The sequence below is a fragment of the Callorhinchus milii genome, unplaced genomic scaffold (genome assembly GCF_018977255.1).
Source record: "Callorhinchus milii isolate IMCB2004 unplaced genomic scaffold, IMCB_Cmil_1.0 Scaffold10, whole genome shotgun sequence".
Lineage (NCBI taxonomy): Eukaryota > Metazoa > Chordata > Chondrichthyes > Chimaeriformes > Callorhinchidae > Callorhinchus > Callorhinchus milii.
Genome location: NW_024704751.1, coordinates 6,200,461 through 6,220,099, shown reverse-complemented (window position 1 = coordinate 6,220,099; position 19,639 = coordinate 6,200,461). Strand labels below are relative to the sequence as shown.

The following is a 19,639-nucleotide window of genomic DNA, read 5'->3' as shown; positions in this document are numbered from 1 at the left end:
TACCCCGAACTTTCGTTTAAAAAAAAGTGTGTGTGTGGTGGTGGGGGTGTGGGGTGTGGGGGGTGGGGGGGGGGCAATATATTGAACACGTTTCAAGGCTCCAAACACTCACACACACACAAATACACATACACACACATATACACACACACACACACATACATACATATACATACACACACATATACACACACACACACACATACATACATATACATACACACACATATACACACACACACACACACATATACACACACACACATATATACACACATACACACACACACACACACACTCCTTACCCCCCCACCACCCCCCACCCACCCACTCTCTTGTCTCCCTCCTCTCCAAATTGAGTGCTTGGAACACACACAAAAAAGGGGGAAAAGGAAAAAAAAAAGCTCAACAAACTCACCAGAGAGAAGAAGGAGGAGAAGAAAAAGAAGAAGCAGCAAAAAGTTTTCTTTTTTTTTGGTTAATTATTTGTTGGTGGTGGTTGGGGGCGGTGAGGGTGGGGGGGGGGGAGGGGTTTGGGGGGAAATCACTTCAGAAATAAAGATGGATTTCTTCAAAAGAATGGAGAAAAGACACCTGGAAAACGACAAAGCTTTAAAATCAGAAAGGAACACATTTTTTTTCTCTCTCTCAAAAAAAAACAAGACAACAACAAAAAAACTTGACCTCGTAAGAAGACAAAAAGGAGCTTTTTTGGGGTGGGGGTGGGGGTTTTTGGGGGGGGATTGGTTGTGGGGTTTGGAGGGAAGAAGCCTTGAAAAGACTTCCAACTACTTTCTCTCTCCTCTCTCTCTCTCTCTACCTAAGCAAAGCTGAAGGGAAAGCAAACACAAAAATATTTTAAGAGGAAAAAAAAATATGCTCATGAATGAACTGAAAGAGTCTACTGTTTACGTATAATATTTAATTCAGGAGTTTATTTTGGGGGGTGGGTGGGTGGGTGGAGGGGGGGGGGTGATGTTTTAGAGGGAAAAAAAAACATTTTAGAACCTCTTGATCCGAACTGAACAAAAACAACAACAACAACAACAACAAGAAAGGCATCAAAGTTAACCAAACTGCTTTTATTGTTTCTCTCTCCCTTCCCTCTCTCCCTCCCTTCTCCCCTTCTCCCCATCCCACCCCACCTTCTCAACAACAACAACAACAACAACAACACAAGGTGTAACAAAAAAAAAAGGTTTTTGCTGGAGATGCTAGTTTGTACAAAGTGTTTCTGAGTATGTTTACAACAAAAAAAAATGTGGAGAAACATAGGGGGAAAAAAAAGGTGCCAAATAGAGAAGTCATAGAGCACAATTACTGTAGGTGCGTTTAGCACCGGTTCATTTTGGAGGAAAATAAAAGTGTTCAGGTGGGTGTGTGGTGCAACACACACTCTGTTCATTTTTAGCCCTCTCCAACCCATGTTAATAATGCCCATATATACTGTAGATTCACCAAGGATTTTATTTTTGTGTCTGGACAGGAACGAAATTAAAAAAAAAAGGTCAAATATTTAAACAGTTTTACTACATGGTCGAATATGCAGTGGATAGCTGCTAACTCCCCCTCCCACCCTCTCTCTCCCCCCATTCCCCCCACCTCACACACCTCCTTTATACAGTTGTAGGATTCCTCATGATCTTAAAAATGTCCATTTTTTTGTCATACTACTTAATAGGGCCAACGCTTCTGTGACCTCCCGTTTGCATATTAGACCGACCATTCACTGTATAAACGAGAAGACATGTTGAATAAATTTGTGACTTTTTAATAAAAAAAATTTGATGTTTTAATGTCTTTCATTGCCACTGTGTTATTTTGAAGTGGGTGCAGTAGCGACAGTCGAAAGAAAACCACTGGGAGTTTTCTGGGACACTTCTGCTTTCAGTTGTATTTAATATTATATGAATTATTAGTTACAACCGACATATGAAACATCGTACATATTTATATAGTACATAACATATTATTTATTAATGAATAATTAAGTTATAATGAATATAGACATTTGCTCTCTCCCCTTTTCCCCATATAAGTCCATCTGCTAAAACGTCCCAAATTCTATTGAAGAAACTTTTTTGTTAAAAGTTCGCATTACCTGCATTTTTTTTAAAAAGAAAATTAATATGCTCTCGAATATCACGTATAATAATTCGATATAAGTTGCAAAGTAAATGCAGGTGTGTCCTCTATTGGTTTATTTATATTTAAATACAAAAGTAAGAGTTAGGTAGATATATCGCAATTTATTTTCTGTATTGGTTTCAATGCTCTGTAAAACTGTAAAAGGTACCATCGCAATTGCAAACGATTTGCATGTAATATAGAGCAAAGAACGAATGAATCATTAAACTATCTTACTCTTGCACTACCACTAATTATATATCATGTATTAAACATCGAATGTATGGGAGATAGTACAGTTTTAAATCTTTTTATTGTGAATTACACGCTGCAATGTCATATTACTGCACAAATAAATCATGTGTTTTTTTTTGGGGGGGGAGAGGGGATTAAGAGAATACTTATTATGACCTGAGGGTCAAAATATTTATTCCTTTATCAGGCAATACAAATAAATTGCATGCAATGGGGGAAAGATTACCCTTTGAAAAATCGCCATGTGAAACTATTTGTCAATGTTACACCAGATAAGGTGAGGTTGTTAATGCACCTGCAAAAAAAAACACACCCCTTAATAAATACCCAGTTTCCTGACTCTCGGTGTTAGCACACAGACCAAAAAATAAAAGACGTTAAACGTGTTATTTTTTTCTGGCACAGAGACTTAATTGCAGTCTTTCAAACCATCGAAGGGATATCCCATTTAACGGTGCAATTCGCGACCACTACTCAATACTCGAACTCTTATTTATCAAAAAACATTTAATCCAACTTCTTCGCAACTTCCTCATTGGATGTCGAATTAATTTTGCAAAGGGTTCTGCGAAAATACTCTTATTAGAGATGTTATGTACTGGATATCTGAATTCGCAAGTAACTTCCAGATATCCCCAAACACAATTTGGAAGAAAGTTCGATACTTTTATCTTAATATAAGGACATTTATTTCCAGTGGAATAGAAATACAGTCTATTGCTGTGCACACGAATCGCCACCACACCTCTTGTCTTTTGCACATTATCAGTAATGGTGGGGGCTATACAATCCTCCATTAAAATTACCATTAAAATAAAACATTTGTGCTTTGCCATTTAATATCAGAGTTAATTTATTGCAAATGATTTATGTTTCCCGGCGAGTTAACTGATGGGATTGCAAATTTTTGTTTAGGACGTCGGAATATGAGACAAATGTTTCCAGCTATAATTATCAAATGAAAAATATCAAATGCAAGGATTATTATTATTATTTACCTCATATGAATATTATACTTTCATATTATCTTAATATATGATACTATACAGTGTAACAGAAAATATAAACACCAACACACACTTGTTTATTCCTACATGGCTGTATTCACGATGTGTATATATTGAAGTACATGACTGGTTGTTAATTTTATAAGTGTCACACTATTATTATAAAGTGCAGTTTGGCGATAATGCCCAAAAAGTCTCAGTATGGATAGAGGGTAGAATTTGGATGTCAACCTGTTCCAAAACAGATAATAGTAATAATAATAATAACAGCACTTACACCAGTTTAATGATATATATATATTAAATTTGTATCTAGAGAACTTTTTGTTGGCACCACAAATTAATAGCTTAGTCCTCTGACCAGTTCTTGTTTCTTGCTTCCAAATAACAAGTAAAATCTATAACTTCTGCGTTTTTTTGGGGAGAAAACACTAATAATATTGCAAATGCAGGGATTGGCAGAAGGTGGTGGGGGGGAAGGGGGAAATGGTGATGGGCAATGTGCAAAAGTGTCTGATGGAAGAGATGCAACTTTTTTTCCATGTGTGTGTGTGTGTGTGTGGATGGGTGTGTGTGTATGTGGGTGTGTGTATGTGTGTGTGGGTATGTGTGTGTGGGGGTTGGGGGGTGAAAGGGGGAATAATAACATTGCAATGGGGGGAAAACAATAACCAGTGAAACAATATATAAAATAAATGCAAGTTGCAAGGATTAATAATACCTAATTGTTATTAAAATGGTAGGAAGGGAAATAATATATAAATGCGAGTGAGTGCTGAAGGAGAAGAGAGCAGAGTGGTGTGTGTGTGTGTGTGGGGGGGGGAAAGGGGAGAAGAGTGGGCGGAAGTGACGGACGGGAAGTGACGCCGCCTGACGTCACGCTGAAACCGCTCTATCTCTCGACTGGGGCAAGATGGCGGCCTCCATCTCGCGGCAGCTCGAGGAGCTGCTGAACCCTTTGCCGAGTTTCAGGGACCCCGAGGACGACCAAGACGAAGGTACGAGACCCCGACCCCCCCCTCCCGACCCCTCCTGACCCGACCCCCCACCCATCCCCACCACCCCACCCCCCACACACACACACCTATCCGTGCGGTGAGGTGCGGTGCGGCCGCCGTCACGGAGGCTCTGGCGAGAGGCCTCGGCCACCGGTGCCTCAGCCTCTGTCGCCTCTTTACTCACTCACTCACTCACTCACTCATTGACACACTCACTCTCTCTCTCTCTCTCTCTCTCTCTATCTATCTATCTATCTATCTATCTATCTATCTATCTATCTATCTATCTATCTATCTATCTATCTATCTATCTATCTATCTATCTCACTCACTCACTCACTCACTCACTCACACTCTCTCTCACACTCTCTCACTCTCTATCTTTTAAGCGAGAAGGTGGAATAGTGATGGTCAATGTGCAGAAGTGCTGATTGAGAGTATGTACATACACACAGTATATCTTTAAACTTGTATTCGCACATCATTTCGGGTGGGATGATATTTATTTCCATGTCATTATAATTATAATCCATATATATATATATATGTGTGTAATTTCCCCCCCAAATATAATATAATATATAGGGTAGCTGTATTTTGTAAACCAAATCCAGGGATATGTCTGTGTGTGTGTATATGGAGAGAATTGAACCCACCACAATTCCTGATGCTGGTAGTTACTGGAGAAGCTTGTTGGGGTTCTCTGATTATAATAATAATAATAATAATCCTTGCATTTGATATAGCGCCTTTCACGTCGGGAGGACGTCCCAAAGCGCTTCACAGAACACACTGTAAAGTGAATTGACTGTATATTTGTGGGCGAACGCGGCAGCCGATTGCGCACAGCAATGTCCCACAAACAGTCGTAGATTGAAAACGACCAGTTTATTTTTTTTTTGTTTTGGAGGGATTATCATTAGGCTCTGTGTGGAGTAAGGAAACTTGCCCAAGGTTTCGCCCTCTGCCTGGAATTGAACTCAGGTCTCTCGCTTGCAAAGCGAGTGCTCTAACCACTGAGCTACAGGACTCCATGTTCGTTTAAAGGGAGCAGTTGCTTCGGGATGCTCCCCATTCGACCAGAAGCATTTGCTCCACAGGAATGTTGCTCGTCCTTCAGGCGCCTTCATTTACATAGCACTTCACAGTATTCATCCTGAATGTTTTAAACACGCTCGCCCCTTCCCTGAGCTTCATCGAAAATCTAGGAACTGTTTCCTTCAAAATAGTCACAGTAAAATAGTAACTGACATCTTGCCACCCTTCCTCAATATAAGAAAAACTAACCATCGTTGTGAAGATGCCAGCCGGATAAGTACAAGTCATTTTCAGGCTAAAACAACAAATATCAGACACGTGTTTAAAATGACTGACTTTGACGTTGTGGTTGAGAATATCAAGCTTTCGGCTTTTGAATCACAAGCAGTGGAGCTTGCAGATGTTTTTTTCTTTTATTAAATACAGTAGTTGATTGCTTGTGTCTATGAGTACTGGGGCTATGCTTCCCACTCAAATCGACAACATAAGTTAGAATTTTCCCACAGGGCTTATCTTTACCTTTTTTCAGGTTACGTAATTTACTGTCACCGTAAATATTTAAGTGCAGCGTTTCCAAAGGACGTCTTGGAATGAATCGAGGTGGAGAGTCTTGAGTTTGCCTTGTGTCATCCCTGCTTTGTGAGGCCCCATTGAATTGTTATTTACACCGTAGTATTTAGAGAACCAATGAGATCCAGAGCTACAAATTCATCCCACTCCAATACATTATTAAAATATAGGGTATTTGAGGCTGTGCCAGGTCATAATTTTTAACTGTAATTCCCACTAATGGGATTTTCATGATGGTGTACCAAATTCTCTGGAGGGAGTTGAAAGCTACTTCCTTTAAAGAGATGGGAGGTGCTACCGTGTGTGTGGTCTGTACTTCCAGTAAAGCTGACAAACTGAAATAAATGGTATTTCTCTGCCATAAACAGAATATTTGATTGCAATCCATTTGAATATGAAATTAATCTCATTTACCATTCTCTTCCACCAGTGGTGCTAGTCAGTGATTCATCTTCCTCAATTGTTGGATGATTCCATATTCAACAGCTTGCCATTAAGTGTTTTCCATATATTCCTCCCATCCTTGCTTTCCCTCCTGAGGATATCACACATGCTTCTCCTGGCTGTTGGGTTGAATCAGCAGGTTGGAAGACTTGCTCACAGCCACCATTCTGGTTTGCTGGTTAATTTTTGTATGGCAGTTGTTCATACACTTGGTCGAGAACTGACATGACTCAACTGAAGGAAGGAAGTTCAGGTGGTTATTGATATTATGAAGTGTTATTTCTGTGAGGGACCTTGGTATGGGCAGTGTGTGTTATGTACTGTGTCCCTCCCATTTACAGGGTTTGTTTGTTTATTAAATCTGGTTTCTTCCAAAAAGCCAAGGGATGAATGAATGACGTAGGGCCCAGGTTCATACATTTCTGCAATATTGATTCCATGGTCTGAAAAAAGGCACAATATTATGTTCTCTTTGCTTCACAGCAACTATTGCCAAGGTTATTGACAACTTTGACGAGGGAGATGATGATGGGACAGTTGATGTTAGCAAACTGCGAAATCGGGCATCGGTTTTGCTGTCTGATACAGACAAGAGGTATGCTGGAAAGGCAACATCTCGAAAAGCATTGGAGCAAGAGACTGGCGAGGATTCTTTTCCTGAAGAATCAGGTAGGTGATATATCACTGTATCTTTAGATGGTTCCAAACACTCTCAATAACCGGGTTCTTAGGATTCAGAAACACAAAATAAACACATTCTTAGCCATTTTGTCTTCAAATTTAAGATTGTTCATAACTATGGGTTATTCTTAAATTAATTCCTGAAGGTTTCGTCATATTTGTAGGTTGGCGAGCAGTTTATGAAGTGGGGAAGTGGATATTTGGGATGTGGATAGAATGTTTAAAATCACCGAGGAGAAATCTGCTTGCATGAAATAAGTGATATGAAACTAGGCTTGGCCAAACATTAAAATACTCAGTGTCAAAGCTTGGTTAAGTGATATTGAGGAAATTCAAGAATATTTTAACCTTTTCTATGCACTTAAAAGAAAAGATATCATGCAGTTGTTGTGTAATGATAAACATTTGTTAAGTTAGGCAGATATTTTATTGTTAATAACCACAATTAATTAATCCTTACACTTGATATGTTGGGAGGATGTTTCAAAGCTACATATACTGTAAAACGGAGCGACCGTATTTTGTGGGCGAATGCGGCAGCCAACTGGCATACAGTAATGTCCCACAAACATCCGTGAAGTGAACACTAGTTTTATTTGGGGAGGACTGTTGGCCAGGGAAAAAACACTCTTCTCTTTTTTCCACCTTAAAATACCTAACTTAAATGAGCTAACCCTTTATCTTTTCCTTTCCATTTATGTCTGAAGAAGCTGACGTGTCACAGGAGGAAATGGAGGAGGAGGATGAGAGGGAAGAACTGAATGAGGACGAGGAACAGGAAGATGTAGATGATGAGAGTGGAGAAGTGACAGCCTTGAGTGACAAGATGAAGAAGCCGAATTTCAGCTTCCAGAATATCAGTGACTTTGATAAATTCACACAGGGAATGGACGATGTGGGAGGAAGTGATGACAGTGGCGAGGAAGATGAGGAGGAGGAGGAGGAGAAGGAAGGGGACGATGATAAAAGTGAGGAAGAGGACGTTGATGAAGGTGGGGAACAAGACCACGGCCCGGTGATGACTTTCTCCAAAGAAAAAGTGACCGAGGAGGTTAAGAAAGGACAGTCTGTAAAAAAACAAATGGGTACGGTATATTTATGAGATGCTTGTACATTGGGCAATATCTGCTATATGTTAAATATACAATATTTGAAATATATATGAACTCCCCCCACCCCCGACGAGAAAGGCACTGCAGAAATGTAAATTGTATTTATCTCAATTTGTTTAGCCGTCGTTACAGTTTCAGGGCTGCCATCCTGCTGGCTGCCTCTCGCCTGGCGGTTAGTTAGGTGTGGACGAGGGCAGTTGAATCGGTCCTGCTATTTTCAGGCACTGCTATAAATGCATCTTCCTTTTTATAAACGAGGTGCCCGCCGAGCAGTTTGGAGAGGATGCAGTTGGTGCCACAGCGCCTAGTGCCACGGTATAGAAAGATGCCCGTTTACTCGGACAATTACCTATTGCTGTTTTCCCTCATCTTGGCTGCGCTGTCGGGCAGGAACCAAGCTGAGGTGAGACGCTTCTCCACGAAGAGAAGGGAAATCGGGCAGCAAGGTATCGTGGTGTTCCTGCAATGCACTGGGAAGTGGCATTGGCAGAAGGTTTGGCAATAGCTTAGCTCTGGCTCGTAAGCCCCTCTGGCGAGGAATGGTTTGCAGCCTGTGGAAGTTGGAAGGGAGGCCGGGGAGTGCGTGTGTGTGTGTGTGTGGGAAAAGCGAAGGAATCCAGCTGATAAAGATCGAAGGGAAACCGGTCGAGAACTGGAATCCAGCACAGAACAGTCTGTTCTGAGTTGCCATAGTAATTGAACACAAGCTGCTCGAGAATTCTGCGCATTCTGGGTTAGCGTTCGGCCCACAGAGAGCTTTGAATGGCTTCTTAAGCAAAACACACTCGTTATCGGCAAGAACTTCTGTCACGGTTTGCAACTTTCTTCTCTTCTCCCTCTCTCCCCCCCAACCCCCACCTCCCCCTCCCACGCACACACTCCGATGACTAGAATCTCTATGACCATTGCATCATGAGTGGCTTACCATAGCTTTCCCTCTCAGTGCGTGTCCCAATGCTGCTCTCACTAATGTCCACACATGCATTTTCCAGTAGAGTTCACTGGATAGTATTCCCAGCTGATTCCACCACCCCCCACCCTTCCTAACCTGGAGATGCTAAGGCTAATTGTTGGGCGTCCCTGCCCACCCACATGCGCCCCACAACCTCTCTCCGTGCTTAAATCTGCTAACCCAGCACAGAACAGGTTATTGGACCTGATACCTTTCCAGTCTACGTGTCGTAGCAGTGCCTTTCCCCACCAGGGAATTGAGGGAGCTCGGGTTGCTGAGTGTAGTCGGTGTTCGAGGCATCTGGGTTGTTTGCATGCTTTGCACATCTTGCCTGCCCTGGCTTAAACGGTGCCTTGAAGCAATCTCATCGAGTTTGGTGCAAAGCTTAAATGATATCATTCTTATTCTTTTTTTCCTAGCCGAGCACTTTGCCTGCCAAGTGTCTGTACTACCACCCCCCACCTCCTCACCACTGTGCAACAGTCAGCTGGGATTTGCAAATCAATATGAAGAAATTGATATGTTTAGCAGGGGAGAGGAGGGAAGGGGAAGAGATCCAAAGAATGGTTGGAGACTCATGTGGAGTATAAACGCTGGCAAGGACTGGTCGGATGGAAAGGCTTGTTTCTACGCTTTACATTCATTTGCACATCTTTGTAAATTGAGGACTGCGTTAAAAGCACTGCCTGCACCTCACAAAGGCTGAGAGACTGAATGTAAAAAGTCTCGTCCACTTCAATTGTTTTTTTAAACCAAAAAAAAGGAAGCAAACCCGACTTGCAGGTTTCCTTTGGTTTAAAGGATTTGACGGACACCACTCATGGTCTCTCAGCCCAAACCGTACAGCATGGAAACAGGCCACTCGGCCCAAACAGTCCGTGCCGGTGTATTCCACATGAGTCTTCACCCATTCCTTTACTCCCTTCTATTCTCCTCTCCCTCATGTGAAGATCTAGCTTCCTCTTGAATGCCTCAATGCTAACAGTTGAATTTTAGAGGCACGTTTGTATGCACCTATACACACAAAGAGGCGTCGGCTGAAGTGAGCGAGAGAAATTATTTGTGATCTCTGTTTTATAGCGCTGTGGGATCATGTGCTCGAAAGTCGAATCCAACTACAGAAAGCCCTCCTGACAGCGAATCAGCTTCCCCAGCCTGATATCTTTCCTACGTTTCAAAAGAAAGGTGGCCGAGAATTTGCTACCGCCTTGAAAGACAGTAAGTGCACTTCATTGTTTTAATCTTCATTTCGAAATGGTCTGTTGCTTCCACCGCACCTCCCAACCTATGTTCTCTCTGTGCCTTCCCTGGTCCACAGAATCAGCTGGAGATCTAGATCCATTGCACTGTTCTTTGACCGTGCCTTCAGCTCCCCTCTCGACTCTCTACCCCCTCCTCGCTCCCTCCCTTCCCTCCCCTCACCCTCACCATTTCCCCAATGCTCGGGTCCTGACCCAACTGTACAGCGTCTTGGGACGTCCTCCCGACGTGAAAGGCGCTCTATAAATGAAATGTTGTTGTTACTGAGGGAGGGCTGTGTTGTCAGACTTGCCGTCCTTGAGGATGAGACATTAAAACCAAGGTCTCGTCTTCCTGTTTGTGTGGGCTTTAAAGATCACATTCGATCCCTGTTTGAAAACTGAGAGGAGTTGCTCCCGTTGTTCTGGCCAGCAATCCCCCAGAGTAAAATTGCTCATTGTATTTCCTGGACATTGTGGTGTGCAAATTAGTTTAGCCATTAGTCAAATACACAGTCGTCGTCAACAACAACAATAACAACTTGCATTCATATAGCACTCTTCATGTGGAAATAGCATCCCGGAGAGCTTGACAGTGGTGGAGTCTGACCCCGTCTGTCACTAATTTAATTTTGAATCCTGTGATTTGCTTTCAGACGTTTCTGCGTGAAAAGTTTTGGATCTGCAGATAATTTGTATATATGAATTTGTGTGTGAAATGCACTGATTGTTATTATTAGCTAAGTGCAGTCCAGCGTTTGAACCCGAGAGTTATTGCTTTAAATTAATTGTTGGATACCTGTAGAAAATGAGCTGAAACCTTGGATTCAGACGATGCGAAGATGCATACAAATGTGCAACTGCTTGCATTTATACCAGGACCTTTCATGTCGTAGAAATGTCTTGAAGCGTTCGGTAGAATGGGATAGATTCATTAGAAATGAAGCTACGAAGGCAAACTCAGCAGCTAATGTGCGGCAGCAACGTCCATGCAACAAGGAGATGATTAATTAGAATTTTTTGGGGTGACTTTGAACGAGACAGAAATGTAAGCCAGGATCACGGGGAGAGAAATTCCAATTTACCTTGAAATAGTAGCAGTGATCTACCTGAACTGCAAGGTAGACGGGACCTAAATTAACGAGTCATTTGAAGGTCTTAAATCGTTGTACGTAAACACACTTGCCTAGACTTTTAGCAATCAGTGTTACGACAAAATAAAATCTTTTGACAGAGGGTTTTGTGTCCAGTCAGAGCGTCATCCTGTCTTAGTTATAGTACTCTCACCTCTAAGTCAGAAGGTTGTGGGTTCATGGTGGGACTTTGAGCTCATAATCTAGGCTTGGGGAAGAGCTGCTTTGTCGGAGATGATCATTTAGTTCATTGGCTGTTTGTGGGACATTGTGGTGTGCACACTGGCTGCAGGGTTTGCCGGTGAATACCTAGTCACTGGACTTCACAGTAAGAATCCTGTGAAGCATGTCACGATATTTTGAAGCTGTGATAAGGCGTTCTATCAAATGGAAGGATTATTATTATAAATATCAAATCGCACACAAACCATCACAGCCTCTAAATAAATCTGTGATCTTAAACTTGATTTAGCATCGAGGCTAGGCCTCAGCTGTTTTGTCTGATAGAAATTCTCAAATTTTGTTAATTTGTTTTATATCCCGTGTACGCTCTCCTTTTGTTTAATCCCTTGAGCCAGAGACGGAATAATGGAGCAGAACATTTGTCCTGAGCTGATAAATTTGAGTTTGCTAAACATAAAAGTGTGACTTGTAGTTTGTAGCCTGGCATTTTGATTGATGCATGTATTGTTGAGGGGAGGTGATTGGAAGGGTCAAACTGCATAATAATTATTTGACCTTGTTTGCGAAGTGCATGTTATTAACTTATTTAATGAGTTGCATTACAAGCAGTGGAAAGTGCCATGTTTCATTACTGGCCAGGAATGCAATATCATTACAGAGGTATGGCAGAATAAACAGTTGGTGCTTTGACTCGTCAAATTAGTCAAGTGTGTCCAATAATAAAAACAGCATGCACCACAACAACTGAAAGAGTATTGTGAGGTAAACTGTTATCGTATAATTGACAGCTTAGTGACTAAATTGCCAAATGGTGATCTGAAAAACCATTTCTGTAACAATATCATTTGACATGCTATTTTACACCTGGGGCCATCTTTTAATGCTTTTCTATATGTCTTTATGCCTCATTTTTCAATTTGTTTTTTGCTATTTAAACCCGACGGCGTAGTTAGTATGCAATTCACGCACATTCAGAAAGGTCTCTGATAATTCTGCAGGCGTTTGATCAGTTGATGTAGGTTGATGTTTTTTCTGGGTTCAGAAGAGCGAATTGCCAAAGGGTAGTGTTACAAAATATATCCCCGAGATATCTACGGAGCGGTCGGCCACTTGATCAACTATCGTGCATTTTACTGGCGGGAATAAAATTATGTCAGGGTTTTTAAAAATATATACGTTTACAGATTCTGCAAATTCATCTAAAACGTGTGTGTGTGGTGAGTGTGGAGTAGAATAGCTTTTTCTGTCCCTCTTTCCTTCTCTTTCTCGGCCACTGACTTTTTGCTTCTCTCTGGTGGGTATTATACTGTGTGTGTATGTATGTGTGTGTGTGTGTGTGCGTGTATATATATATTTTGTGGAATGGCATTATTTATATACATGCCTTTCTCCTGCCCCCCCAACCCCTTCTCCCTGGGCAATATATTTACATAACCTCTCAGCCTCTTAGCAACTTTTCCTATTCATTTTAAACCAAACTGCAGGGTCTAACACTAAACTTTGCTGGCTGCAAGGTCTTGTGGTTGATTTCTGTTGATGTCCGGTCTCTGCTGTTTGTCAGCTGATATCAATCGGAGCGCTCTGGGACGCTGCCCTGCGTGAGGAGTGCTACGTAAATGCAAATTGTTGTTGTGGAGCAGCAATAAGGAAGAGATGCTGCCGTTGGCTTTAGGGCCCAGGGCTTTGCTAATAAATAGCGAGCATTCTTGCTTCTGATTTCGATCCAGTGACCCACGCTGAAACGTAGCCACGTGTGGACATCAGGTGAGAAGGAATCAGGCTTGGCTGTGATGCCCTGCATGGATGAATAAGTTGCTGGCGCTCCTTGTCTCGGCTCGCACATGAGGTATGGCCAATTGGGCGAGATACTGGAGGGTCAGTTTAATATTTCCAAACGGAATTGTCCTGATTCTTGCAATGCTGCATATACAGCATCCCACTTTATACAATAATTTGGTCATTCAATCCACGACTGCTTTGTGGGGACACTGCTGCGCACAATTGGCTGCCGCGTTTCGCCCCCAAAATATACAGTCAATTCACTTCACAGTATATTCTGTGAAGCGCTTTGAAACGTCTCGATGACGTGGTAAGCCACAATATCAAATGCAAGGATTATTATTTTAAGGCAAGATTAGTTTTGCTCCCATCTTTGCAAATCCTTGACTGTCCAGCGCCTTGGGATATCCTCCCGACGTGAAAGGCTGTATAATTTGTTGTTGTTGTTGACCGGTTTAGCAAACGCTCTCCGAGAGCACGTACTGTTTGACTTTATAGCGTTGTGATTTCTTAATGCAAGCAAGCACGTTCACTGAGAAAACCATCCACATCCTCGCTGCGACATTTCAAGTTTAGTGTTTAAAAATAATCCGTGCAATAAGCTAACTAACACCGGGGTGGGGGGGGGGAGGGTTAGGGTTAGGAGGAGTGCAAGCCTTTTAACCATTTCACCGGTCTAGTTGCATTTACACCTATTCCTAGCCATTAAAACAAAAGGTTAATTGAATATTTTGTCTACCAATTTACCAATTTTTCTCTCCTTAAGTGCGGTCACTGCTCATTAGCCAGAGTTTCTTTTGTGTGTGACCCACGGTGATATTATTAACGGCCGTGCAATGCTTACACTCTTGACACCAATCAAGGTTCCTGTGCTCAGTGCACACGTACAGCGGTCTCTTGAACAGAACATTGGTTCTGGTCATTTGTGGACTCGAATCACTGGGGATTTGCTGCTTTGATCCATTGGAAAGCACTCGCTTCCTGTAATGATCAGTTATTTAGTTCACAAACTAAGTCAATATTATACCCAGCGCTCTTGTGTAAAATGTAATGGGCCAAGCCAGTGTTGAACCTGTTTCAGTTTACAATCTCCAACTGTGCGGCTTATTTGCTGCCAAGTTGATAGCGCTTGCAGTTACATCAGAGGTCAGGTTGAAGCCAACCAAGTGCGGGAAGCAAATTACATACAAAAAAATGGAAGTGTTATCTGATGAGGATCCGACGTAAGTGAAATGGATTCATTACCTTTTTTTTNGCTAAAGGGCAAAGTTAGAACACTGATCGTTCATTCAAGCCAACCAAAATGTTGTTGTCTTTTTTTTTCGGGGGCCTTTACAAAGGTGAATGTTAATTGAAACTTGTAAAGAATTATCCTCCTCTGAATTATTTCCTGTGCTCTTCGACGGATTAGACGAGGCAAACATTGAGTGTGGCTTAGTGCATTTCTTTGTTTCCACTCCAGCATCAGTCTATAAAAGCAAAGCAGCCAGCGACATCTCCTCACTCTACTCTCTTGCCGTTTGGGATCGTCTTAGCTATTGGCATGTTGGGCTTTTAATGAGTGCCCTGCTCAAAAAAAGTTCTTTATTGGCAAGTGCATACAGTGATGCCAATCCAGTGCCCTGGGATTTTGAAAGTGTACAGAAAATCTTCCTTTAATTCTCCCAACAAGAAAAATAAACCTGAATAAATCCGTGCACTTCCTTCCACTATGATTTCCTAACCTTCGCTAGTCAGTGTCAGAGGATTTTCATGTTGCACCTCATGATGTATATTTCAAATCATTTTAAATTGTGCAATTTTCATTATTACTCATTCACTGCACGGATGTTTGTTGGGCCTCGCTGTGCGCAAATGTGTTTGCCTACAATGACGCAGTCACTGCACATAATAATAATAATCCTTGCATTTGATATAGCGCCTTATCATGTCTTCTAGACAACTCAAAGCGCTTCATGGAATATACTGTAAAGTGAATTGACTATGTTTTGTGGACAAAACGCAGCAGCCAATTACGCACTTTATAGTATATCCTATGAAGCATTTTGAGACATTCCCCTGACATGAAGGGCACTACACCAAATGCAAGGATTATTATTATATTTTGCTAGATTTGTCTTAGTATTCTCAATGTTAAGTAGCTTTACTGCTGTCCTAGTGTTTTCAGCATTAGTGCAACAGCCCTATGGAGACTGGAGTTTCTGTGGCCCTGTTGGTGCTGCCAGTTTAAGTGTTCAGATTTCTGCATCCTGTAAACAGGTTAGAGTGATGGATTAGAGTAGATGCTTGGATCTGGCGCGAGCAATCCGGTGGGTTAAATGAACGAAGTGTTCCAGCCGTTAATTAGGAAGAAAATTAAATGTTGGGGTATTAATCACAGTCCAGATAATTTTTTCCACTGGGTGGTTCCCCTGCTAGATGCACCCACACTGTGAAAAGCAGCAATTTGTCCTCCTTTAGTTGTGCAGTCTGCCGCTGTGCCAGCTTCTCTGCAGATTGGGAGTGAGTAGCTAAGCATAGTTTTACAAGTCAATGGAAAAAATTCCCTTGCAGTGTGCACAATCTGAATATATGCTTGCGTGTTTGCACCAATTCCGCAATTTGCTACTCACCTGCTAACCGCTAGCGACTATTCTGTCTGTGTCTGACTTGGTGCTTTGACACCGTTCTGTTCGTCCACAAGGATCCAGAAGGTGCGCGTTTCAATTTTGTCTTTGCCTTCGGAGGCCGTTAATGTACTAAAAAAAAAAAAAAAATCCACCTCCCTCGACCTTGTGTGATTTGCTGCATGCTGCCAGCCAGCATCCTGGTGCTTGGTGGCATGGAGTGACGTTCAAGACAGTGGCAACTCCATTTTACAAGCTTGTGCTGCAGAGATGAAACCGCACATGAGTTTGCAGCAGGAATAATAAATCCGTGGAAGAAAGGAATGGTTATTGTAGTAAATGACATCCTAGGCGTTCCTAAAATAACTATGGTCAAAACAGAAGCCAACAACAACAATAACATTTATTTTCAAACCACAAGAGGATTTCTCCAGATCGAGAGCATGACGCCCATATAGTGCGTTTCACGGATTATTTCATTTATTTGTTTGTTTGTTTATTTGTTTGTTTGTTTATTTATTTTTCAACTCTTCCCTCCCCCCCTTTCTTGAGAAAAGCTCTCGTTAGTCTCTTGCACCGTTTCACACGTGAAATATGGTCCCTTCACATCTGTGAGATCTACTGTTAAGCATCAGTACTGATGCGATATGATTGTGTGAGGTAACGTTTTGTTTTTATTTCCTTACAAGGGTCTGTACGGCGTACTGGGTCAGCTCGCTGTCCTTTCATCTCGGGGAGTTGGCTTGTGCAACTTCTATAAATCTGATGTGATGCTTAGAAGCTTTGCTGCGCACTTTTCTCCCCCCCAATATGCCCTGGGAAATGCTCCAGGACTCTATATAAAGCTGTTGCCCTGTCGTTCCCCCACTAATGCCTCTGATTTCCCCTTCTGTGCAACCTGCCGTCCCCTATGCCACCCATTTTAGGATTGTGTAATAGTTTTTTTACTAGGCGAGATAGACCACAAGTCTCCTCTAGTCCTCTACTAGTATTAGTAAACCTCTGCCTCTGTGCTGTAGATGAGGTATTTGCAATGGCTCAGTGCTATCTCAGAGGGACAAAGAGGTGGGGATGTCCCTTCCTATCCTTTAGGGTCATTAAAGATACCAATTTGAAAAAGGAAGAGAGTTTCTCGTAGTCTACTGGACAGTAAGGCGCTATATCATAGGCAAGGATTATTATTATTATTCTTCGCTCCACAGTTGTTTGTGGGACACAGATTTTAAAACAGTTGCCAACAGAACCAGTGGGGAGGCGAGAAATTTTTTTTCGCACACCGAGTTGTTCGGTTCTGGAATGCATTGCCTGCATATGGTGGTGGCAGCCGATGCGATAACAACTTTCAAGAGAGAAGGAGATGGATATTTTTGGGGAGGACAAATTTGCAGGGCCTTGGGGAGAGCGCGGGGGAGCGGGATTAATTTGGACAGCTCTTCCAAAGAGCCGGCACAGACATGATGGGCCGAATGGCCTCCTTCAGTGCTGTATAATTCTATGATTCTATTATTCTATTTCTGTGTGCAAATTGGCGGCTGCATTTGCCTACACAATACACAATCGCTATACTTTACAGTATACCTGTGTTGCGCTTTGAGACGTCTGCCTGATGTGAAAGACGCCGCATCAAATGCAAGCAGAAATGCTGCCAGATCCTTATTGCTTAAACTGCGTCAGATTTTAGCAGTCTCCTGCTGAGAGATTGACTCCAAAGTTGCTTCCAAATGGGAGAAGAGAATCTTGCAGACAAAGCATCTTCAGACCCTTCCACACATTTGTCTTGCCATGGATTTGTTTTGTATGTACTACAGTAATTAATTAGGCTTCACTGTTGGATAAAGTTAGGGTCATTATTTATGTATGTTTTTTTTTTCCCTTTGTTTTTTCAATTATAAACCGTGCTTTTCAAGAATTGTAATTAAAAATAAGCGTCGCGTGTGCTTGCTGTTTGTAGTACACAGGGCATTGCGTTGACTACTACAGCGCCTTGGCAAATTAGCAGTGTCGTTCCGTCTACAAGGATGGAAATGGAGCACTGTTTTTAGCCAGAAGTGTTCAAGTGAGATTAGAGCAAAGGGAGCTTTCTATCTTGGGTGTGTTTAACCCGAGTGTGCACGAAGGTTGATGATTGTTGATGGAGAAAGAGGAAAATGTTGCATTTCACTCCCTTCCTTATGCTTTTAAGACCTCCTTCCGACGTGAAAAGCACTATATCAAAGCGAGTATCATGATTATTCCTTGTCCTTGTTCATATTTTAACATCTTCCTCTTACCCATCTTATGACTTGAGCTAAAGAGATACTAATTCCTTCTCTTCCTGATTAAACACTGGAAGCTAGCTCTTATTTTTTCTCTCCGAAGTCAGCAAATTGGAAGCTGCTTGAACCGGGCATTGCCTTCAACCCCAATTCACCAATCTCCAGTGTTGTGTTGCACATTGGTGTTAATGTACAAAGCCCAGGGCTTGAGTTGTGAGTCCTTGTGTGCCGAATTTATGATCTCAGTCGTGCCGCTGTGTGGAGTTACCAGGTGGAGGGAGGTCAGGTCACCTCTCTGGGGATTGAGGCAAAATGAGAGCGAGACACCCTCTATTGAACACATCCTGGTTCAGAAGGATATGGAGAGTCTGTGAGCGCATAAAGAGAAAGATAAGCTAATCATTCAGGGATCGTGTATGGCAAGCCAACAGCGAGAAGATGTATTATCTTAAGATTATCTCTCTGCCGGTTCCCAGACCTGGCACATACCAACAAATGTGATGTACAGTGTGCAACAGCAGAATTACTGATGTACTTTGCAAGTGAGCAAGTCCTTGCTCATCCTGCAGGGGTGGTTTATGAAGATGTTTCTCACTTGTGACAAACTGGTTAAAAGATGTTATTGCAATTTGACTGATTTGAGGCTGAACTCAGGTCTGGCAAAGAAACGAGCTCTTTCTGATTTGGTCTGAGACATTGCAATGATTTACAGAACGATTTTTGAGAATTAAGCTTACGTTACAATCTAAATTGGTAAACTTGTTAGCTGAACAGGCTGTCCGCGCCTTTGTGTTCGTACGGTACTTTTGAGAACTTATTTTTTTAAAAGAACAATTTTTTAGCCTTAATGGTGATTCTAAGAGCAAGCTGATGATTTAAGTCTTCTCCACATCACGTGATCTCCTTCTGTCCCTATGTGACTGAGTCTTATCCCCAGTAATAAGATTTTCAAGATAAAATACGAAGTTTAATTTATATTGCAATGAAGTGTGATAAATCTTGCTGGGTAAAGAGGTTATCAAAACCTCTACATGGAGGCGACTTTATGCATGTATTTCAATGGCGAAAGCTGTAAAGCGGAGCAAAGTTATGTTCTAAATGCCACAGAAGTTTCCAAAAAGAATTATTCTTCTTATGTTGATACACACCCCACAACCCCCTCCCCTCCCTCCCACCCCCCTTACCAGTCCTTATCCTTAGCCTATCCAGAAAGGCTGCAACTTGCTCAAAGCGGCTTGTTTTTATTTAGTACCATTTGAAA

At 42.0% G+C, this 19,639-nt stretch overlaps 1 protein-coding gene across 1 annotated transcript in view; it reads left to right on the top strand.

Annotated features, from left to right (window-relative positions):
• Positions 1-4,262: 4,262 nt before the first annotated feature.
• Positions 4,263-19,639, top strand: part of aatf (apoptosis antagonizing transcription factor) — a 48,160-nt gene continuing 32,783 nt past the window's right edge. Inside the window, exons 1-4 of the mRNA XM_042338793.1 lie at positions 4,263-4,387; positions 6,923-7,108; positions 7,828-8,205; positions 10,265-10,402. Of these exons, the coding sequence (XP_042194727.1) occupies positions 4,303-4,387; positions 6,923-7,108; positions 7,828-8,205; positions 10,265-10,402 (787 nt within the window). The 5' untranslated portion in view covers positions 4,263-4,302. The remainder of the gene's footprint in view (positions 4,388-6,922; positions 7,109-7,827; positions 8,206-10,264; positions 10,403-19,639) is intronic.